We start from the raw sequence: 18,489 nt of genomic DNA on the forward strand, positions 1-18,489 counted from the left end.
ATCTTTAAAAATCTTCTTCTTTAGAACAGCAAAGCCATGATTGGTCATATTTATATGGAAGCATCCTCAGGTAGTGCAGATTCAAGTTTGTTCAAATCATGACCCCTGGGGGTAGGGTGGGGCCACAATGGGGGATCAAATTTTTACATAGAAATATATAGGAAAATATTTAAAAAAAATCTTCTTCTTAAGAACAGCAAAACCATGATTGGTCATATTTATATGGAAGCATCCTCAGGTAGTGCAGATTCAAGTTTGTTTAAATCATGACCCCTGGGGGTAGGGTGGGGCCACAATGGGGGATCAAAGTTTTACATAGAAATATACAGGAAAAAATCTTTCTCTCAAGAACAGAAAAGCCATGATTAGTAAAATTGATATGGAGGCATCCTTGGGTAGTGTAGAATGAAATTTGTTCAAATGAGAGACCCCGGGGGTAGGGTGGGGCCACAATGGGGGATCAAATTTTTACAAATGAATATATGGGAAAAAATCTGCTCAGGAACAGCAATGCCATTTGTTATATTGATATGAAAGCATCATCAGGTAGTTTAAAATTCAAATCCCTCCCCCCCCCCCCCCCCCCCCCCCCATTAACTTTTCAATTCTAAACTGATTTTTTTTTCCCCTAGCCAATGTGCTCAGGTGAGCGATGTGGCCCATGGGCCTCTTGTTATCTATGTATTTCACTCTTGATATCTCGACCTTTGGATATTTTGAAGTTTTTCCTTGGTCCCATCGAGTTTGAGATAATGAGGTTTGACTATATGTTCAAATAAATGACCAATGCCTCTTGAAAGGGGAGATAATCAAGAAAAGGCAAAAATATGGTAGTTATAAAAAAGCTTCTTCTCAAGAACCACTGGGCCAAAAAGATGAAATATTTGAAAGGTTTTTGACATAGTGTAGATTCAAATTTGTCCAAATCATGGCCTCCAGGGATAGGCTGTGGAACAGTAGGGGAGAAAAGTTTTACAGGGAATATTTAGGAAACTTCTTTAAAAATCTTCTTGAGAAAACAGGACAATGATAAAAGAATATCAGACGAGTATGCAAGCGTACCCAGGTAGTGCAAATTCAAGTTTGTTCAGTTCATGGCCCCATGGGGTAGGGTTGGGCCCCAATAAGGAATCAAAGTTTTACATGCGAATATATAGCAAAACATGTTTAAAAATACTTCTTTTCAAATATAGCAGGACCATGATTAATGATATTAATATGCAAGCATCCTCAGGTAGTGAAGATTCTGGTTTGTTCAAAATGTGGCCCCAGGGATTACGATGGGTCCCAATGGATCAAAGTTTTACATAAGAATATATATGAGGGAAAAAAATTCAAAATCTTCCTTTCACAAACCAAAGAGGCATGATTAGGAATTATAATTAGGTTGTGTAGATTCAAGTTCTTGAACCCAGGGTCAATAGAGTTTGGCCACAACAGAGAATCAAAGAAAAAATATTCTTCTAAAGAACATGGCCATGATTAGTCATATTAGTATGCAGACATATTCAGGCAGTGTAGATTCAAGTTTGCTCAAATCATGGCCCCTGGGGCTAAGGTGGGCCCAATGTTCTGAAGAAAAGCAGGGCCAAGGTAACTCAGGTGAGCTTTGTGGCCCATGGACCTCTTAGTAATCAGTATTAAAAGGCACAAAAGCATAGTGATGTGTAAGTCACAATGTGTGACAAATTAGTCTTCTTGGATGATGCAATTTAGGTTGTCCTGTTTGCCATGGGAGTTAACCAGGGAAGCCCCACCCCACCCCACTCACACCCCCTGAAAATGTTAATATGCAATCCCTAATTAATTTACCAATGTCTGAAAGCAATTACTAAGTAGTCATTTCTGCATGATGTCTCCTTTTCCTGTAAATTTTATCCAACATAAATGTATAATATAATATACATGTACATACCCTGGTACATAGTTTTCCCTTTTAGCAGCCAGCATGGCTGTGCATTGTTTGTGATAGATATACCATAATGTGTATCAAAATTGATTGTTAACCAACAAAACTCACAACAATTATTGTACTAATTGTATCATGGAAATTTTATAACCACATTATCTTATTTTTACTAGGCATGAGCATGTTGGATAGGGTGGTTATATAATTAACTTGAATTTGCAAGTTTGCATGATTGCATGTGCATGTAGATAGTTTTTTCCCTTCTTTTATAGTGTTTTGTTTGATTTTGTTTTGTTCAATTTTGTTTGTTTGTTTTTACATGTCTTAATTTTGCTAAGAACTTTCTTATGTATTTTAATCATGAAATTTTTAAAAGGTATATAGTTCACAAAACTAAATTATCTAAAAGGCTTTGGATGCATCATCACTTGAATATTTGAAAACAATGTAAGATAACTGAAAAAAAAGAAGAAAAAAAACTATAGCTGAAACTTACTTGCACTATTTGTAAAAGATTCCTATATTCTTATATCTTTACCCGTCATTTGGCCAGGGTCATTTAAAAGTTTCTGTATGATTTCTTTGCTAGTTCACAATGCATGTGCATATTTTGCTAGTAGTTGGTATCAGTCATCTCTTCTTGATATGATTTAAAAAAAAAAAAAAGATTTTTAAATCCCATTATGATTAAAGTAGGTTACTATGATTTATTTTTTTAAGCAGATATTTTTGTACAAGTATATGCTTTAAAATGATTTTCCATTTTGAATTCTATTTTAACTGATTTGCTTATTATGTAAATGTATTGGTAAGTAAACAAAAGAGCAAGCATATTAAGGTAGTTTATCTCATGGTAATGTTCCATAACTCTGCAGAAAAGAGGACAGATAAGTCTGCTGTGTCAGGGGCTATAAGGTTACACATCAGTGTGGAGATTAAAGGCGAGGAGAAAGTGGCACCTTACCATGTACAGTACACCTGTCTACATGAGGTAAGTGTAGGTCATTACCATGTACAGTACACCTGTCTACATGAATTAAGTGTAGTTTATTACCATGTACAGTTCACCTTTCTACATGAGGTAAGTGTAGTTCATTACGTACAGTTCACCTGTCTACATGAGGTAAATGTAGTTCATTACGTACAGTACACCTGTCTACATGAGGTAAGTGTAGTTCATTACCATGTACAGTACACCTGTCTACATGAGTTAAGTGTAGCTCATTAATATGTACTGTACATCTGTCTACATGAGGTAAGTGTAGTTTATTACCATGTACGGTACACCTGTCTACATGAGGTAAGTGTAGTTCATTACCATGTACAGTACACCTGTCTACATCAGGTAAGTGTAGGTCATTACCATGTACAGTACACCTGTCTACATGAGGTAAGTGTAGTTCATTACCATGTACAGTACATCTGTCTACATGATATAAGTTGAGCTCATTTCCTGTACAGTACACCTGTCTTCATGAGGTAAGTGTAGCTCATTAGCATGTATAGTACATTAGTCTACACAAGGTAAACTTCAGTATTCCCTGTGTATGTAAGGTAAGTGTAATCACTTTTTAGCTCACCTGAGCTGAAAGCTCAAGTGAGCTTTTCTGATCACCCGTCGTCCGTCTGTCCATCCGTCTGTAAACTTTTCACATTTTTGACTTCTTCTCAAGAACGACTGGGCCAATTTTAACCAAACTTGGTACAAAGCATCCTTGGGTGAAGGGAAGTTTAAATTTTAAAAATGAAGGGCCAAGTCCCCATCAAAGGGGAGATAATCAAGATAATACAAAAATTGGGTGGGGTCATTAAAAAATCTTCTTCTCAAGAACCACTGGGCCAGAAAGGCTGAAACTTATGTGGAAGCATCCTGGGGTAGTGTAGATTCTAAATTGTTCAAATCATGACCCCCGGGGCTAGGGTGGGGCCACAATAGGGAATCCAAGTTTTACATTGAAATATATAGTAAAAATTTTTAAAAATCTTCTTCTCAAGAACCACTGGGCCAGAAAGGCTGAAAATTATGTGGAAGCATCTTTGGGTAGTGTAGATTCTAAATTGTTCAAATCATGACCCCCGGGGGTAGGGCGGGGCCACAATAGGGAATCCAAGTTTTACATTGAAATATGTGGTAAAAATCTTTAAAATCTTCTTCTCAAGAACCACTGGGCCAGAAAGACTGAAACTTATGTGGAAGCATCCTTGGGTAGTGTAGATTCTAAATTGTTCAAATCATGACCCCCGGGGGTAGGGCGGGGCCACAATAGGGAATCCAAGTTTTACATTGAAATATGTGGTAAAAATCTTTAAAAATCTTCTCCTCAAGAACCACTGGGCCAGAAAGGCTGAAACTTATGTGGAAGCATCCTTGGGTAGTGTAGATTCTAAATTATTCAATTCATGACCCCTGGGGCTAGGGCGGGGCCACAATAGGGAATCTAAGTTTTACATTGAAATATATAGTAAAAATTTTTAAAAATCTACTTCTCAAGAACCACTGGGCCAGAGAAGCTGAAACTTATGTGGAAGCATTCTGGGGTAGTGTAGATTCTAAATTGTTCAAATCATGACCCCCGGGGGTAGTGCGGGGCCACAATAGGGAATCCAAGTTTTACACTGAAATATGCAGAAAAAAATCTTTTAAAATCTTGTTCTCAAGAACTACTGGGTCAGAAAGGCTGAAACTATGTGGAAGCATCCTGGGGTAGTGTAGATTCTAATTGTTCAAATCATGACCCCTGGGGATAGGGCAGGGCCACAATAAGTACTACGGGGGGGGGGGGGGGGGGGAGAAATCAGGTGAAAAACAGCAAGGCCAAAGTCACTCAGGTGAGCGCTGTGGCCCATGGGCCTCTTGTTTGTTTCTGGAATTCTTATTATATTTAAATAGTAAATAATTTATAAGTTTCAACTTCTTCTCTATATGAATGTATACAAAAAATTAAAAAATATTGAAAGTATTTCTTTATAGAAGCAGTTTCACCTAGGTCTTGATAGGTTAAACATGGATCTTCATTGTTTTTTCCAGAATTTGTTTCACTATTTGTGTGAGCAAACTGGAGGAGCTGTGAAACTTCCTGATGCCAAAGGAGTAAGTCTCACTCTCATATCTTAATTACAGTCTTGTATTCATAGTTCAACATGATTCTACATTTACACAAGAAAGTAAGATTGTGAAAAGTCAGTGAATTTAATAAAAAGGAAAGAGAAATTCTCAAGGTTTTGATATTCTGGAACTTAAAAGTACATACATGTATATTTTTCATAAAATATACATGTGATTGTAGTAAATTACCAAATTAAAGATGTTTTATTCTATTACCTTAATAGCAGGATGAAGCTTGGAAGGTTTACTTTGATGAACCTGCACAAGAGATAGTGGATGAGTTTGCAATGAGATATGGTATAGAGTCTATATACCAAGCTATGACGTAAGTACTTGTTCTTGTGTGGAAGGGGGGGGGGGGGGTTCGAGGCTTTCTATTTTTCTTTGTCTTAATAAGTGCACAATCATGTACTTAATTTAAATGAAATAAGAATAAACAGTTCCTATCCAAAGGTTGAGCTCCTCAAAAATCTATTATAGTTACATTTTGTCAAAAGGCCCACTCCCTGCAATTTCTTTAAAAGAATTAATCCGCAATTACTTTTTGAAAGATAGATAGTCACTTAGATCCAGGAATACATGTACAGAGTCATTGATTTAGTTAAATATTATGATAACTTAAAATAAAAATATTAAAGCTTTAATGATGCCAATGTAAACTTGAAAACTTTGAAAGTCCTAGCTAATACTAAATTTTCCTTTTCGTTTGTAGTACATATTGTATTTAAAAGTTCATTCCATTAGATAGTAAATAACTGCTTTAAAATGATGTGACTTTGAACATTCTAATCATCCTAAGTGATTTTCAATGTTACAGACATTTTTCCTGCCTATCCACAAAGTACATGTGTCCTGGGGTACCTGCAGTTATGAGCACACTACTTGCCAACATTAATGCCTTCTATGCACACACCACTGCCAGCACTGCTGTATCAGCCAGTGATAGATTTGCAGCATCTAATTTTGGAGTAAGTCAGAAGCAGTCTTTAATTGTTCCTAAGAAAGTGAAATTTAAGTCCATTATATATGCATCTTGGTGGATGTGGTTTGAACTTGTCCAAAAAGCTTGTGTTTTGGTCAAATGTTATGACATGTGCATTCAGAATATAATTGTTTTAATTTTTTATGCCCCACCATGAATATGGCTGGGGCATATAGTGTTTGTCATGTCCGTCTTCTGTCCTTCCATCCTTCTGTCCTTCCGTCACACTTTGCGTTTAGCTCTGTTCAAAGCTCAGTTTCAAATAAACTATCCAAGATATTTTTATTGAACTTCATATGCTGATAGATATTGATGAGAGCTATGCAACTGCATCAACATTTTTTGACCTTGACCTTTCCTTTGACCTTGACCTCACTTTTCTTAAATTGGTGTTTAGCTCAGTTTTAAAGATACCATTCAAGATAGTGTAATCAAACTTCATATGTTGATACATACTGATGTAAGCTATTCAACTGCATCAACATTTTTGACCTTGATCATTCTTTTTGACTGACCTCACTTTTCTTAAATTAGTGTTTAGCTCAGTTTTAATGAAACAATTCTAGATATTTTTAACAAACTTCATATGCTGATACATACTGATGAGAGCTATTCAATTACATCAATATTTTTTACCTTGACCTTTCCTTTGACCTTGACCTCACTTTTCTTAAATAAGTTTTTAGCCCAGATTTTAAAGATACCATTCAAGATAGAGTTATCAAACTTCATATGCTGATACATAATGATGAGAGCTATTCAACTGCATCAACATTTTTTTACCTTGACCATTCCTTTGACCTTGACCTCACTTTTCTTAAATTAGTGTCAAACTTCATATGCTGATACATACTGATGAGAGCTATTCAACTGCATCAATACTTTTTTGACCTTGACCTTTCCTTTGACCTTGACCTCATTTTTCTCAATTTCACGTTAAAATATTGCATTACTAATATACCCTCGGCGGGGCATTCATGTCCTATGGACATATTTCTAGTTTTAAAACAAATGTAGTCTTATTAATTATGATCCAGATTTATGGTGTACTGTAATTTTAATATCTTAGTTGACTTTTTGATGAAATAATGATTTTTTTTTTCAGAAAGAGAAATTTGTAAAGTTATTGGACCAACTTCACAATTCCTTGCGCATTGATCTCTCCATGTACAGAGTAGGTTTTCTGTTGTCTCTGCTTATCAATGTTGTTTCCCTTCATATTGATACATTGATAAAAACTTAGATTAATTCTGTCATAGTCAATCTCAAACTGCATTTGGGGGAGGGGGGTCTGTTGTTTAGCTGTTCTTGTGATTATTATGAATGTAAATGCAATTTTAAAAAAAACATGATGAAGGGTTGCAAATTGAAAGATTGGGAGAGAGGCTAGAAAAAAATTAGGAACCTTTAAATAGTATAGTCCAACTAAATGGTGCTCATTTTTAGTTCTATACAGAAATAGGTTATTGAAATATACCTTGGGCACATATGAATATTGATGTTCATATACAGTATTTAATACCTTTCTCCTTAGAATAACTTTCCAGCCTCAGACCGCGCTCGCCTACAAGACCTTAAGTCCACAGTAGATTTGCTGACCAGCATAACTTTCTTCAGGATGAAGGTAAGTCCATCAGGGCAGGATTTGTAGAGTTGTGTGTAGTTGTTCTTTAGATTGTGAAATGTTTTGCTTGTTTTGTGATGTGAAGTAATCCATCCCTTGGAATGATCTAGTTGTACGTGAAGTCACCTGCTTCGCATGCAAGTGTCCCCTTCTAAAAATTCTGTTAGTTTTCAATCAACTTCTTCATTCATGTTTTGTTGAATGAGGAAGTAATTAGGGAGATTATTTGTAGAAGAGTTCTGATAGTTAGTGTAGTAGGTAACAATGTTTTAATTTGTTTTAAAAGTAGAGTTATTTTTGGACCTTTCTAGGTAAAAATCAGGCTGTGGTTTTCAATTTCTAAAACATTCACATGCTATATTTAGATGAATAATTTTATAGTAATAATAATAAATTTTAATCACTTTAATTTTATTAACCATGTGGAAAATTTTAACTTGCATTTAGTTATTTCTGTAAGAAGCCTTCATGCAGACTTGTTTCTTTGAGAAGTTGAGCAAGCTCCTTTGAACAATATCTCAACTTCAGTTAACATATTGTATGACTTTAGAATTGACTTTACTGATCTGATTGTAGATTTGTGTGATAGATGATGAACAGGTAATGAATTAGGACAACTGTGTAGTTATTCTGGTCAGAAGTTTAAGGAAGTTATTAAATTTCTAAATTAGTTGGGGTGTAGGTAGACAATGGTGATCTAAAAAAAAAAATACCTAGTTAGGTAGCTAACATGTTATGGGAATTAACTATCATTAGACTAATTTAGTTGGAATAACAATGTTGGGCAATAAATTTATAAAAGGGTTCAATTTAAAAAAAAAAAAGAAAGGAGAGGAAAAAAATATTGCCCTTGGTCAATCATTTTTTTCTGTTAAAGAATAATTTCTCTAAATTAATAACCCGACTAACTTTGGAGTGTAATTCACTCTTTATTTAGATGTATATCTTTCAAAATTCTATTAAATTAATACATTAATTCATTGTTTGCTAACATGTAGAATATAATCATAGAGAATTACAAAAGAGGTATATTTCCCAGGTCTGTACCTCAGAACTAATAATTGCATTTCAAATGTATGAAATAAAAAATAAGGTCCTGTTGGAGCTTCTTTCAATATTAATTATCTAATATAAGTTTTTGATTGGTTCCTGTAAAATGTCAGATAACTGAGTTTGATTGGTGTAAAAGTTTGATTGGTGTAAAAAAAAAAAAAGTATATGTCTAATTTTGATTGGTCAGTGATATTTTATTGCTAACAGGTGTACAAGCAGGTAAGATGTGTTGAGACCATTTAAACCTAATTTATGACTATGCTTTTATATTTCTCTTTATATATATATACACAGATTTAACAATTGTTGATCTTCTCTCTTGGGCACTCTCTCTTGTATACTGGAATTTAAGTGACATTTTCTAAAATTCACCATCTTCAAAGTGACAGCACACCCTTTATTAATGAATTGTTTGTCTATAGGTGATAGCCTTAACTGATATTTGTTTAGTCTAGTTTAAAATTTAAAGACGTGAAAAAAAAAATTTGCTGAAAGTCTGAAACTCACTCTTTGACTTTCCATTTACACAGAATTTGTGCCTTTTATACTGAAAACACAAAAAATCTTCTGTTTGTTATGTATGTTAATTTTTTAAGAAAGTATTGCATTGAAGCAGAAAAAAATTGATGCAAATACGTTCATTGATAATTTTTTTTGTTCTAAATGTAATTAACATGATTAAAGCAGACTCCACTTTTATTGAGATCCCTATTCATAATAAGCTGTGTTGTTGAATATTGTGATTTGTGTTACAATCTGACAAACCAATGCGAACACCATTCACAGAAGTGTTCATGTTTCATAAATTTATATGATCATTGTTGTACATTTATTTATTCTTTTGGTTGTTGTTAAGGGTTAAAGAAAGTTTTTCTTATCAGCAGATGACTTTTTAAATTTTGAATCAACAAACAAAAGATGTACCATTTTCACTAAACTTATTATTTTTTTCTGATCTAAAATGGTTATTTAATGTTGAATATTCCTACTTATTGAGATATTCAAGTCTATGAAAGTTACAGACAGCTAGAATGCATGGAATGACTTTAATTTATTTTTTTTTTTAGTATTTTTACCATGATCATGAATATTCCATGCAAAGTCATGCATAGCTATGTATATAAGATCTGATTGATTTTTTTTTCTTTCTCCCATTTCATTTTTTTTATAATTATATATATTCTGGATTGCATATACCATTTAAAAAAAAACTTCTTACCTATAATGATAATGAATATAACTTAAAAAATAAAAAATAAATTCTCCTAATGTGAACACATAGTCTACACATATCTTATACCAGTTAAGCCAAGACATTACAGAAAAACTTGACAAGTAAGAAAAAATGCATCCACTAATTGAAATTGGATTCACAAAAAAAATATTGGATGACAAGATTTTGAATTGCATGTTTTGTGGATATATTTGTTAAATTGAATTAGATTACTAAATACATTATCAGTTTATCAAACTATAGGTTTTCCTTTGGTAGTTTTGAACCTTAAATTTTCTTAACTTCTCAATTGTTAACCATTGTAGGTCCAAGAATTGCCGAGCCCTCCAAGAGCGAGTATTGTAGTCAAAGACTGTGTCATAGCATGTATAAAATCCACATACCAATTCTTGTTTGATCACTGTTATGAACTATACCAGAGGGAGTTTGTACAAGCAGAACCCTCAGAACAGAACATTCCAGGCTCAGAGGAGGCTAATGAGAACAGCCTAGATTTCTGGGATAAACTCATTGCTTTAATTGTGTCTGTGATAGAAGAGGATAAGAACAGCTATACTCCAGTATTAAATCAGTAAGTTATATTCAGTATTAAGTCAGTAAGTTATATTCAGTATTAAATCAGTAAGTTATATTCAATATTAAATCAGTAAGTTATATTCAGTATTAAATCAGTAAGTTATATTCAATATTAAATCAGTAAGTTATATTCAATATTAAATCAGTAAGTTATATTCAGTATTAAATCAGTAAGTTATATTCAGTATTAAGTCAGTAAGTTATATTCAGTATTAAGTCAGTAAGTTATGCTCCAGTATAAAATCAGTGAGATACTCTGGTATTAAATCAGTGAGTTATATTCAGTAATAAATCAGTGAGTTATATTCAATATTAAATCAGTAAGTTATATTCAGTATTAAATCAGTAAGTTATATTCAGTATTAAGTCAGTAAGTTATATTTAGTATTAAATCGGTAAGTTATGCTCCAGTATAAAATCAGTGAGATACTCTGGTATTAAATCAGTAAGTTATATTCAGTATAAAATCAGTAATTTATATTCAGTATTAAATCAGTAAGTTATATTCAGTATTAAATCAGTAAGTTATATTCAGTATAAAATCAGTAAGTTATATTCAGTATTAAATCAGTAAGTTATATTCAGTATAAAATCAGTAAGTTATATTCAGTATTAAATCAATAAGTTATATTCAGTATTAAATCAGTAAGTTATATTCAGTATAAAATCAGTAAGTTATATTCAGTATTAAGTCAGTAAGATATGCACCAGTACAAAGTCAGTAAATCACTCCAGTGATAAATCAGAAAGATATGTTCCAGTATTAAATGAATAAGTTATACCCCAGTATTAAATCAGAAAGATTTACACCAGCATTAAATCAGAAAGTTATACTCCATCATTAAATCAATAAGTTATACTAAAGTATCAAATCAGTTCTACCATAGTATTTAATCAGTAATTATATACTTAGAACTCAGTACAAATCATTGATGAATTGGGAGTCGTTTGTAATCATCTAACATAAGTCTAATGATCTGCAAATTTCAGATTATCTATATCAATTAGTCTGCAAATGAAAACATAATATAAGGCATTTGAAGTATCACAAGTGTATTATATTTTAACCACCATGATAAATTTCCATGTACAGAATTATGTAGCATGTCACATTTTCAGTAATAGGAATACATGTAAATGTACCCCAGTAATAAAATTGAATTTTAACTATTCATGTACTTGTACCTATAGAGAGTTCCAAAAATTCAGAAACACAGTCATTTGATTTAGATTCTTTTTAATTGATTTTTGCTGTTAGGTAACTTTTAATCAAGTTTCTTTATGCAATTCAAATTGTAAAAGCTTTTTTATATTTATTTTTTTTTTCAATTTGCTAATGCATTTACCACCTCTCTTTGATGGATTAGAAAAGCAATACAAAATAGATATGAAATTGCATGTGTGATCTTAAATGAGGTGTAAATTCCATCAAGAAAATTTAACCTGATGTTTCCTCTGTTTTTCTTTTATTACCATGATATTTCCTCGGTTTTTGAACAGATTCCCCCAGGAGTTAAATGTAGGACAAGTCAGTGCTGCCAATATGTGGGCTCTGTTTTCACAGCACTGCAGTATGTTCCTGAAAGGTAATACAGTCTTGTATTAATGACAGTATAAATACGCTCCATTGTAGATTAATGACAGTATACAGTTAAACCTTGTTATCTGGAACTGGAAGGGACAAAGTTTTGTCAGACCAGATATATGTACCTTTAATATTTTATACAGAAAGGAAAATAAATAATTGCACCAAAATTCCCTTTATTGTTTTCACCAGTAGTTATCTTTCCTTATAGATAGTCTTTAATCAGAGACATATATAAGATGTTTTAAGCCTCTACTTTAACAAATCTGATCAACCACCATCACTGCCATCTATGTAGTTTTTGTGACCTTCACATGTGCATCCTGATCTTTTCAAAATTTGCATCCCTCCAAATTTTTCAAAACAGTCATTTGGTGTGACATTTTCAAATAAGTTATCAGTCCAGACAATTTTTTACTGGCCTTGCCGACAGGACTGATGGTTTTCGACAACTCTGAGTCTGCTTGTTTTCAATTGTTGTTTGCTCCAAAGATAACACAAATACCTGTATATTAATATGTATAATTACTGAAGAATTGATTGGATGTGATCCATCAGTATTGTTAGAAGGTATATCTTCTTTCATTTATGTCTGTTTTGTTTAAAATGAGATTGAGATTAAAGTTAAAACCAGAATAATCAGATGTTTCCGCTTTCTTTTTCAGATCAAGAACAGGAAAAACCATGTAAAAGTTCGGAGTATATGAATTTACACTTTAAGATAAAATGGCTGTATTCCAAGTTTATAGCTGAAGTGCCTCAGTATAAAGGGACTGTCCCGGAGTATCCAAGGTGGGTAGAATCAAACAAAGGCCATACATTCAAAACAGTATTTTATGTAAATGTGAATTCTGTTCTAGTCTTAAGCATTAATTTAAGAAAATTTCACTATAAGATTGGTTCTTTGATTATAGATGGTTTGAGCCTTATGTAATGCAGTGGTTAAATGAAAATGATGAGGTGTCCATGGAATTTTTACGTGGTGCTTATGAAAGAGATAAAAAGGATGGGGTAATGGTTTTAGAAATTTTTTACTTTGTTATGAGGTCCTGGTATAATATAATTTTGATATACAGGTTACAGAAAGTTTGCAAGTTACTTTGCAAATTATGTATCAAAAAAATTTCAAATGAAGACTTAACTTACTTAAAAATTGAAACTGCATGTTTTCAATATAATTGTAACAACATATGCTTCAAAGATTAAAAGCCCCATTGGTCCGTATCCAAATTCAATACATTTCAATGATATAATTTAGTGGTATAATGAAATACCTCAATGGTATAATAGTATACTTCAATGATAAAGCCTTTATGGTATAATATACATTATGTTTCAACATGACTAATGTTCCTGCTGTTTTTATTTTGACAGTTTCAGAAGAGCTCTGAGCACTATCTTTTCTCCAGTTCTGTGGTAGACATATTTACTCAGTTAAACCAATGTATAGAAGTAATTAAGAAGTTAGAATGTCCAGATCCAGAGATAGTTAAAAGATACATGAGGAGATTTGCTATTGTAAGTTCATTAAACTTCTCATGATTTCATATGTTACATTGATAAAATATATTGAAAATTTTTGTAGCAATATGGCCTAGGCCAGGGTCATGTATTCATTAGCATATTTTGCTGAGATAATTAAAGAAAAATCATAATTTTTGTATGGGTTCCTTTCAATTAATGCCTATTGATGTACACTTCATTGTTATAATTATGTTAACTTTAACATATACTTTTTCATTATTTTTCAGACTGTTAATAAGGTGCTGATAGCTTATGCTGATGTTGTAAAACAAGACTTTGAGAAGTACACAAATGATCATAAGAAAGTAAGTATCGGTCATAATTTGTATCAAAATTTGTTCCTGGTTTAAAAAATTAATATTAATGAAAGAAAAAAAGCCTTACTAAATACGGGCCTCAAATCTAAACTGTAAATTTAAATTTTACATAGGCACTTCATTCATTTATTCACAGCTGATTTTTCTTTTATAGGCTTGTATTTTAATGAATAACATTCAACAGTTACGTGTTCAGCTAGAAAATTTGTTTGAATCTATGGGTGGTGAAAAGGTTTGTTGAAAACTTTTAATTTCTCTCAATTTTAATCTTTTTTTATTTCATCAAAAATTCTTATTTCTTGCGAAGTATAATTCTACTAAAGGTAATGTTTCAACACAATAAAATATTTGAGATTACTTCCCATCAAGTCATGATCTAAGAGAATATCCTTATGCTATAACTACAAGTTGCAATAATCAATAGAATTTATTAGATGTTAATAGTATCTTCTTAATGTCTTATGAATAACCTATCTTGTTGTAACAATTAAATGTTTATTCCTTTACAGCTCGATTCTGATACTTCCAGTATTTTAAAAGAACTTCAGAGTAAACTAAATAGTGTTCTTGATCACCTAAGTTCTGTATTTGCCAAGAGCTTGGAACCTCAGATCAAACAGAGTACACAGGAATTAGGTTTACTCTTATCTAAAGTCAAAGGGGCTGGGCAGGTCTCCTTGTCCCAGCCCAGTCAGAGAAACAGCATACAGCAGGAATCAGAGTTGGTGCTTAAACCTTTAATGGAGCTCATCGATGGCAGGTTTGTGTTGTTCTCATTTAATTCAGCTGAACAAGTACTTATTTGTAAAGAATTATGATAGTAATCCTGGAATATTTCAGAAAAGCAGCATTTATTGTGTGCATATTTCTATAAGTCCTTATGGAGTTCTTTGTATACTAACAAAGTAACAAATTGTTTCCCTTGATTCTGGAATGATTGACATGTTTCCAGAATCCTTTAGACATCCTTCAACTTCTTTAAATATGTGATATGATTTCTAAACATTATGCATGATTATTAACAGCTTGACAATGTTTGCACAAGAGTGTGAGAAAACTGTTCTGAAGCGTCTGCTGAAGGTAAATGAATGCTGCATGATTAATGCTAATACGATGAATTCTTTTTCAATTTGCAAAAATCAATGTAAAAGATAGTGTATTTTATCCTTTAAACAAGGCAAATTTATTTATTTTAAAAGATATATCTTGTACTGGTCATTCTTAAAACAGCTTTTCTGTGGCTGGATAATGGCATGTGCTGTTCCTGAATTGCAAAATTCTATTCCTCTCGTTATACTTTTATTCTGCATTATTTATTAAGTTAGGCATATGGGGGGAAAGGACATAGTACATTAAATGACCTTGCTTAAATGTCTGACCTTGACCTTTGTAGGAGTTGTGGAGGATAGTGATGTACACTATGGAGAAAACAGTGGTACTGCCCCCACTCTCTGACCCTAGACAGGTAAGCATTAAGAAATGCCTTAATTGGTAAAGGATATTAATGTTTACAGATTTTCTTACATGAAATTCTTTTGATGATAGATATATTCCTTATTCGATATCGATACTGTAACACAAAATTAACCATTTGACATAATTTGTATTTTTAGATGGTGAATTTTGATTTTTAATTTTTTAGAGCTAATATTGCAAGAAAACTTTTGAATCTTACCACGAAATTTGTACTTTAGTGTTCATGGTGAATATATATTTCTGAAAAATAAAAGTGCCAATCATATAGTTTATTAGACTGTTACAGTCGTTGTACTGTCCTAGAATTGTTAGTCAGCCAGTGTATGTTTTTTAATTAATATAAAAAATATTTATATAAATGTTTGAAAGGATTTTTATAAGTGCACATTATCATTGAATAGAGGGGATGGGGGGCTTTTGTTTCAATAAAACAAAAGTTATCCAAAGGGGATAGAATGCCAGCTAGTGGAAAAGAAATTGGCAAAAGTATTAAGATGGAGTAATGGGTCAAATAAGGGGCTTTCCCTTGGGTAATTTTTACTGGAATAGCCTTAAATTAAATTATAGATCAATTAATTCTCAATACCACTTATTCTCAACCACTCCATAAATCTTTGTTTATCAATTGAAAACAAAATTTTACATGTGACATATCATTTGAAGTAAATATATACACTATTTTAGGATAAAGAGAAAGATCAAGTGAGGGTTCATTTCATACAAATATTGACGCTAATTTTTTGTTTTCATTTCCTTTACTGCTGATGCAAATTCATACATCTAATGACTCATGTTATGACATAACTTTCCTGGTATGAATTTGTATTAATGAAATGCTGCTTTTATTTTCTAAAGGGAAAGGACAAAAAGGTGATGGATGTTTCATTTTGCCAACAATTGAACGATAAAATGTCATCATCCTAGCATAAAAATCATATAGTAATATTAACCACACATCACAAGAGATTAGTCCTTTACTGTCTTCCTTATATACATTATGGATTGGGATTTTCCTAACTGGGACAAGTTCAACAATAAAAATGAGAGAGAAAAAAATCTTTTTTTTCAACTGGAACTTTTCCATTTTTTCTTGAATGTGAATGATCAATCTGGTTTTTTTTTTAACCTGGAAAGTAGATAGTCAGTGAACTTGTTGCAGAAAAATGGCATTTTCTCACATGATAAGGTTGCTCAAAGGCCATATGGACCATATATATTTTTAAATCTTTAAATATAAATGGCCATTGAACAACTTTAGCCAAACTATATTTTATTATAATCCCTATTAGACCATCTTGAACTGGAGGGTATAGAGATAACATATTTGTAAGGACTGTGATACTCTGTTGGTGTATGTCTTTTTCTTAATGTTCACATATATTTTTCCAGTTCTTGTCTCTGACTGGAAAGGGGGTCATGTTAAATGAAAAGACAACATTTTTGTCCAAAATTCGAACTGTAAGTTGAGAAGACATTGTGGGCTTGTTATGATGGCCAAGTTGGACTGTGTTTTAGGTTGTCATTGATGTGTATCCCCCTGCTAGGTTGTGTCATGTCCACTGTGTATTATTACCTCTGTGTACCCCTTACACAAGGCAGTTGTATTTTAACTAGTTTTGAGATTTCCAAGGATCTTGTTACTAAATGAGGGAATGTTCATATTGAAATTTTAGATCTAGCTTTGATCTAGGTTTTTTATTTGTTCACATCTTAAAAATATCAGCATTGAATTCCAAAAGATTTTAAATAGAACTTTTAATAACATGGAAATTTCAAACCTATATGTGAGCTAGGTTTCTTTTTCTAAAACTCTCTCCATTTCATGCAGTTTTTGTCATCTCTTCACTGTTTTGATTTGATTCAAGCTTAAGACTAACCTTGATTTCAGCTTATTCCCCTCCCCGGTGCTGCTCAAACTAAAATCGAGGATGTGTCTCGACTTTTTCTCAGTCACGTCAGCCAAATGCCCATGAATGTTCCTATGATCCAGGTGACTCCTGCATTCTGGTTGCATGTTCAGTGTCGGCTTGGTGTGTTCAAGATATAGATGTTGTAGATATTTACATAGACAATGTTGTGTAGTTGATATTCAGTTGCAGATTGGTGTTGATTCTACTTGTACTTGTATTACCAGCTTTTGTAGTTGATGCATTCTTTATTGTCATAGAGTGGAAATCATTGATGTTGTGCTTTTTCAAAATTTTCGCATCTGTATGTGTATAAATTGATGCCCACTTTTAAATTTAAACACTGCAATGTCACGATCTCTGTTCGTTATCTTCACCCTTTTTCATTTTATATGTTGTGGATATACATGTAGTAGTTGTTTTAAGTTTCTTTGTTAACGGTTTATTATTTAAAATCTTCAGATTAGAAACTGCTGAAGTTCATTCCAAAAAAAATCTGCATTAAAAGGAAATACATGTGCCATATATATATGCCAAGAGAAATTTTTCAGTTTGTTACACTGAAGTGTAATTGGCTGTGAGATATGGTTCAAAATGGACTCTGCTAGAATCTGAATTCACATTTGTTCCCCTATAATATGCATGTTATTTTTCTATCACTGCCTTTTAACTGTACACATATCTTACATCTAATAACTTCCTGCAGTTTGATTAAATGAGTCTGAGAATGGCATCATAGATTTTATCAAACAGCTTGAATTAGTAGACAAACTTAATTAGTTTATTATACCCCTGCTCCGAAGGAGAGGGGGGTATACTGTTTTACCCTTGTGTGTCTGTCTGTCTGTCCGTCCGTCTGTGTGTCTGTCTGTCTGTAACAAATTTTGGTCGCAGTTTTCTCAGCAACTACTCATTGCAGATGCTTGAAATTTTAGCACAATCTTTGTTTAGGCATGCCATATGGTGGGATTCATTTTTGTACGTATCCGATGTCAACTTCCTGTTTATCAGTGCGTCTGTCCGTACCATACATAAAAAATTTTGGTCGTACTTTTCTCAGCAACTACTCATCGCAGATGCTTGAAATTTTAGCACAATCTTTGTTTAGGCATGCCATATGTTGGGATTCATTTTTGTCCTAATCTGATGTCAACTTCCTGTTTATCCGTGCGTCCGTCCGTACAACACATAACAAA

The 18,489-nt window shown here is 32.7% G+C and overlaps 1 protein-coding gene across 4 annotated transcripts in view; it reads left to right on the forward strand.

Moving 5' to 3' along the window:
- Nucleotides 1–18,489, forward strand: part of LOC133183092 (protein unc-13 homolog A-like) — a 107,947-nt gene that overhangs the window by 85,189 nt on the left and 4,269 nt on the right. For 2 of the 4 annotated variants that reach the window (XM_061318038.1, XM_061318037.1), the window contains exons 20-36: nt 2,785–2,900; nt 4,938–5,000; nt 5,240–5,340; nt 5,833–5,983; nt 7,103–7,171; nt 7,532–7,621; nt 10,214–10,479; nt 11,985–12,070; nt 12,735–12,861; nt 12,984–13,080; nt 13,444–13,587; nt 13,821–13,898; nt 14,065–14,142; nt 14,420–14,670; nt 14,936–14,990; nt 15,304–15,375; nt 17,275–17,376. In XM_061318038.1, the coding sequence (XP_061174022.1) occupies nt 2,785–2,900; nt 4,938–5,000; nt 5,240–5,340; nt 5,833–5,983; nt 7,103–7,171; nt 7,532–7,621; nt 10,214–10,479; nt 11,985–12,070; nt 12,735–12,861; nt 12,984–13,080; nt 13,444–13,587; nt 13,821–13,898; nt 14,065–14,142; nt 14,420–14,670; nt 14,936–14,990; nt 15,304–15,375; nt 17,275–17,376 (1,946 nt within the window). Of the gene's footprint in view, nt 1–2,784; nt 2,901–4,937; nt 5,001–5,239; nt 5,341–5,832; nt 5,984–7,102; nt 7,172–7,531; nt 7,622–8,197; nt 8,222–8,881; nt 8,894–10,213; nt 10,480–11,984; nt 12,071–12,734; nt 12,862–12,983; nt 13,081–13,443; nt 13,588–13,820; nt 13,899–14,064; nt 14,143–14,419; nt 14,671–14,935; nt 14,991–15,303; nt 15,376–17,274; nt 17,377–18,489 lie in introns of all 4 variants that reach the window. The other 2 variants (XM_061318035.1, XM_061318036.1) reach the window with 2 other exon arrangements.

Source organism: Saccostrea echinata, unplaced genomic scaffold, assembly GCF_033153115.1.
Source record: "Saccostrea echinata isolate AGI-Se365-2 ecotype Australia unplaced genomic scaffold, CSIRO_AGI_Sech_v1 ptg000009l, whole genome shotgun sequence".
In the NCBI taxonomy this organism is placed as follows: Eukaryota; Metazoa; Mollusca; class Bivalvia; order Ostreida; family Ostreidae; genus Saccostrea; species Saccostrea echinata.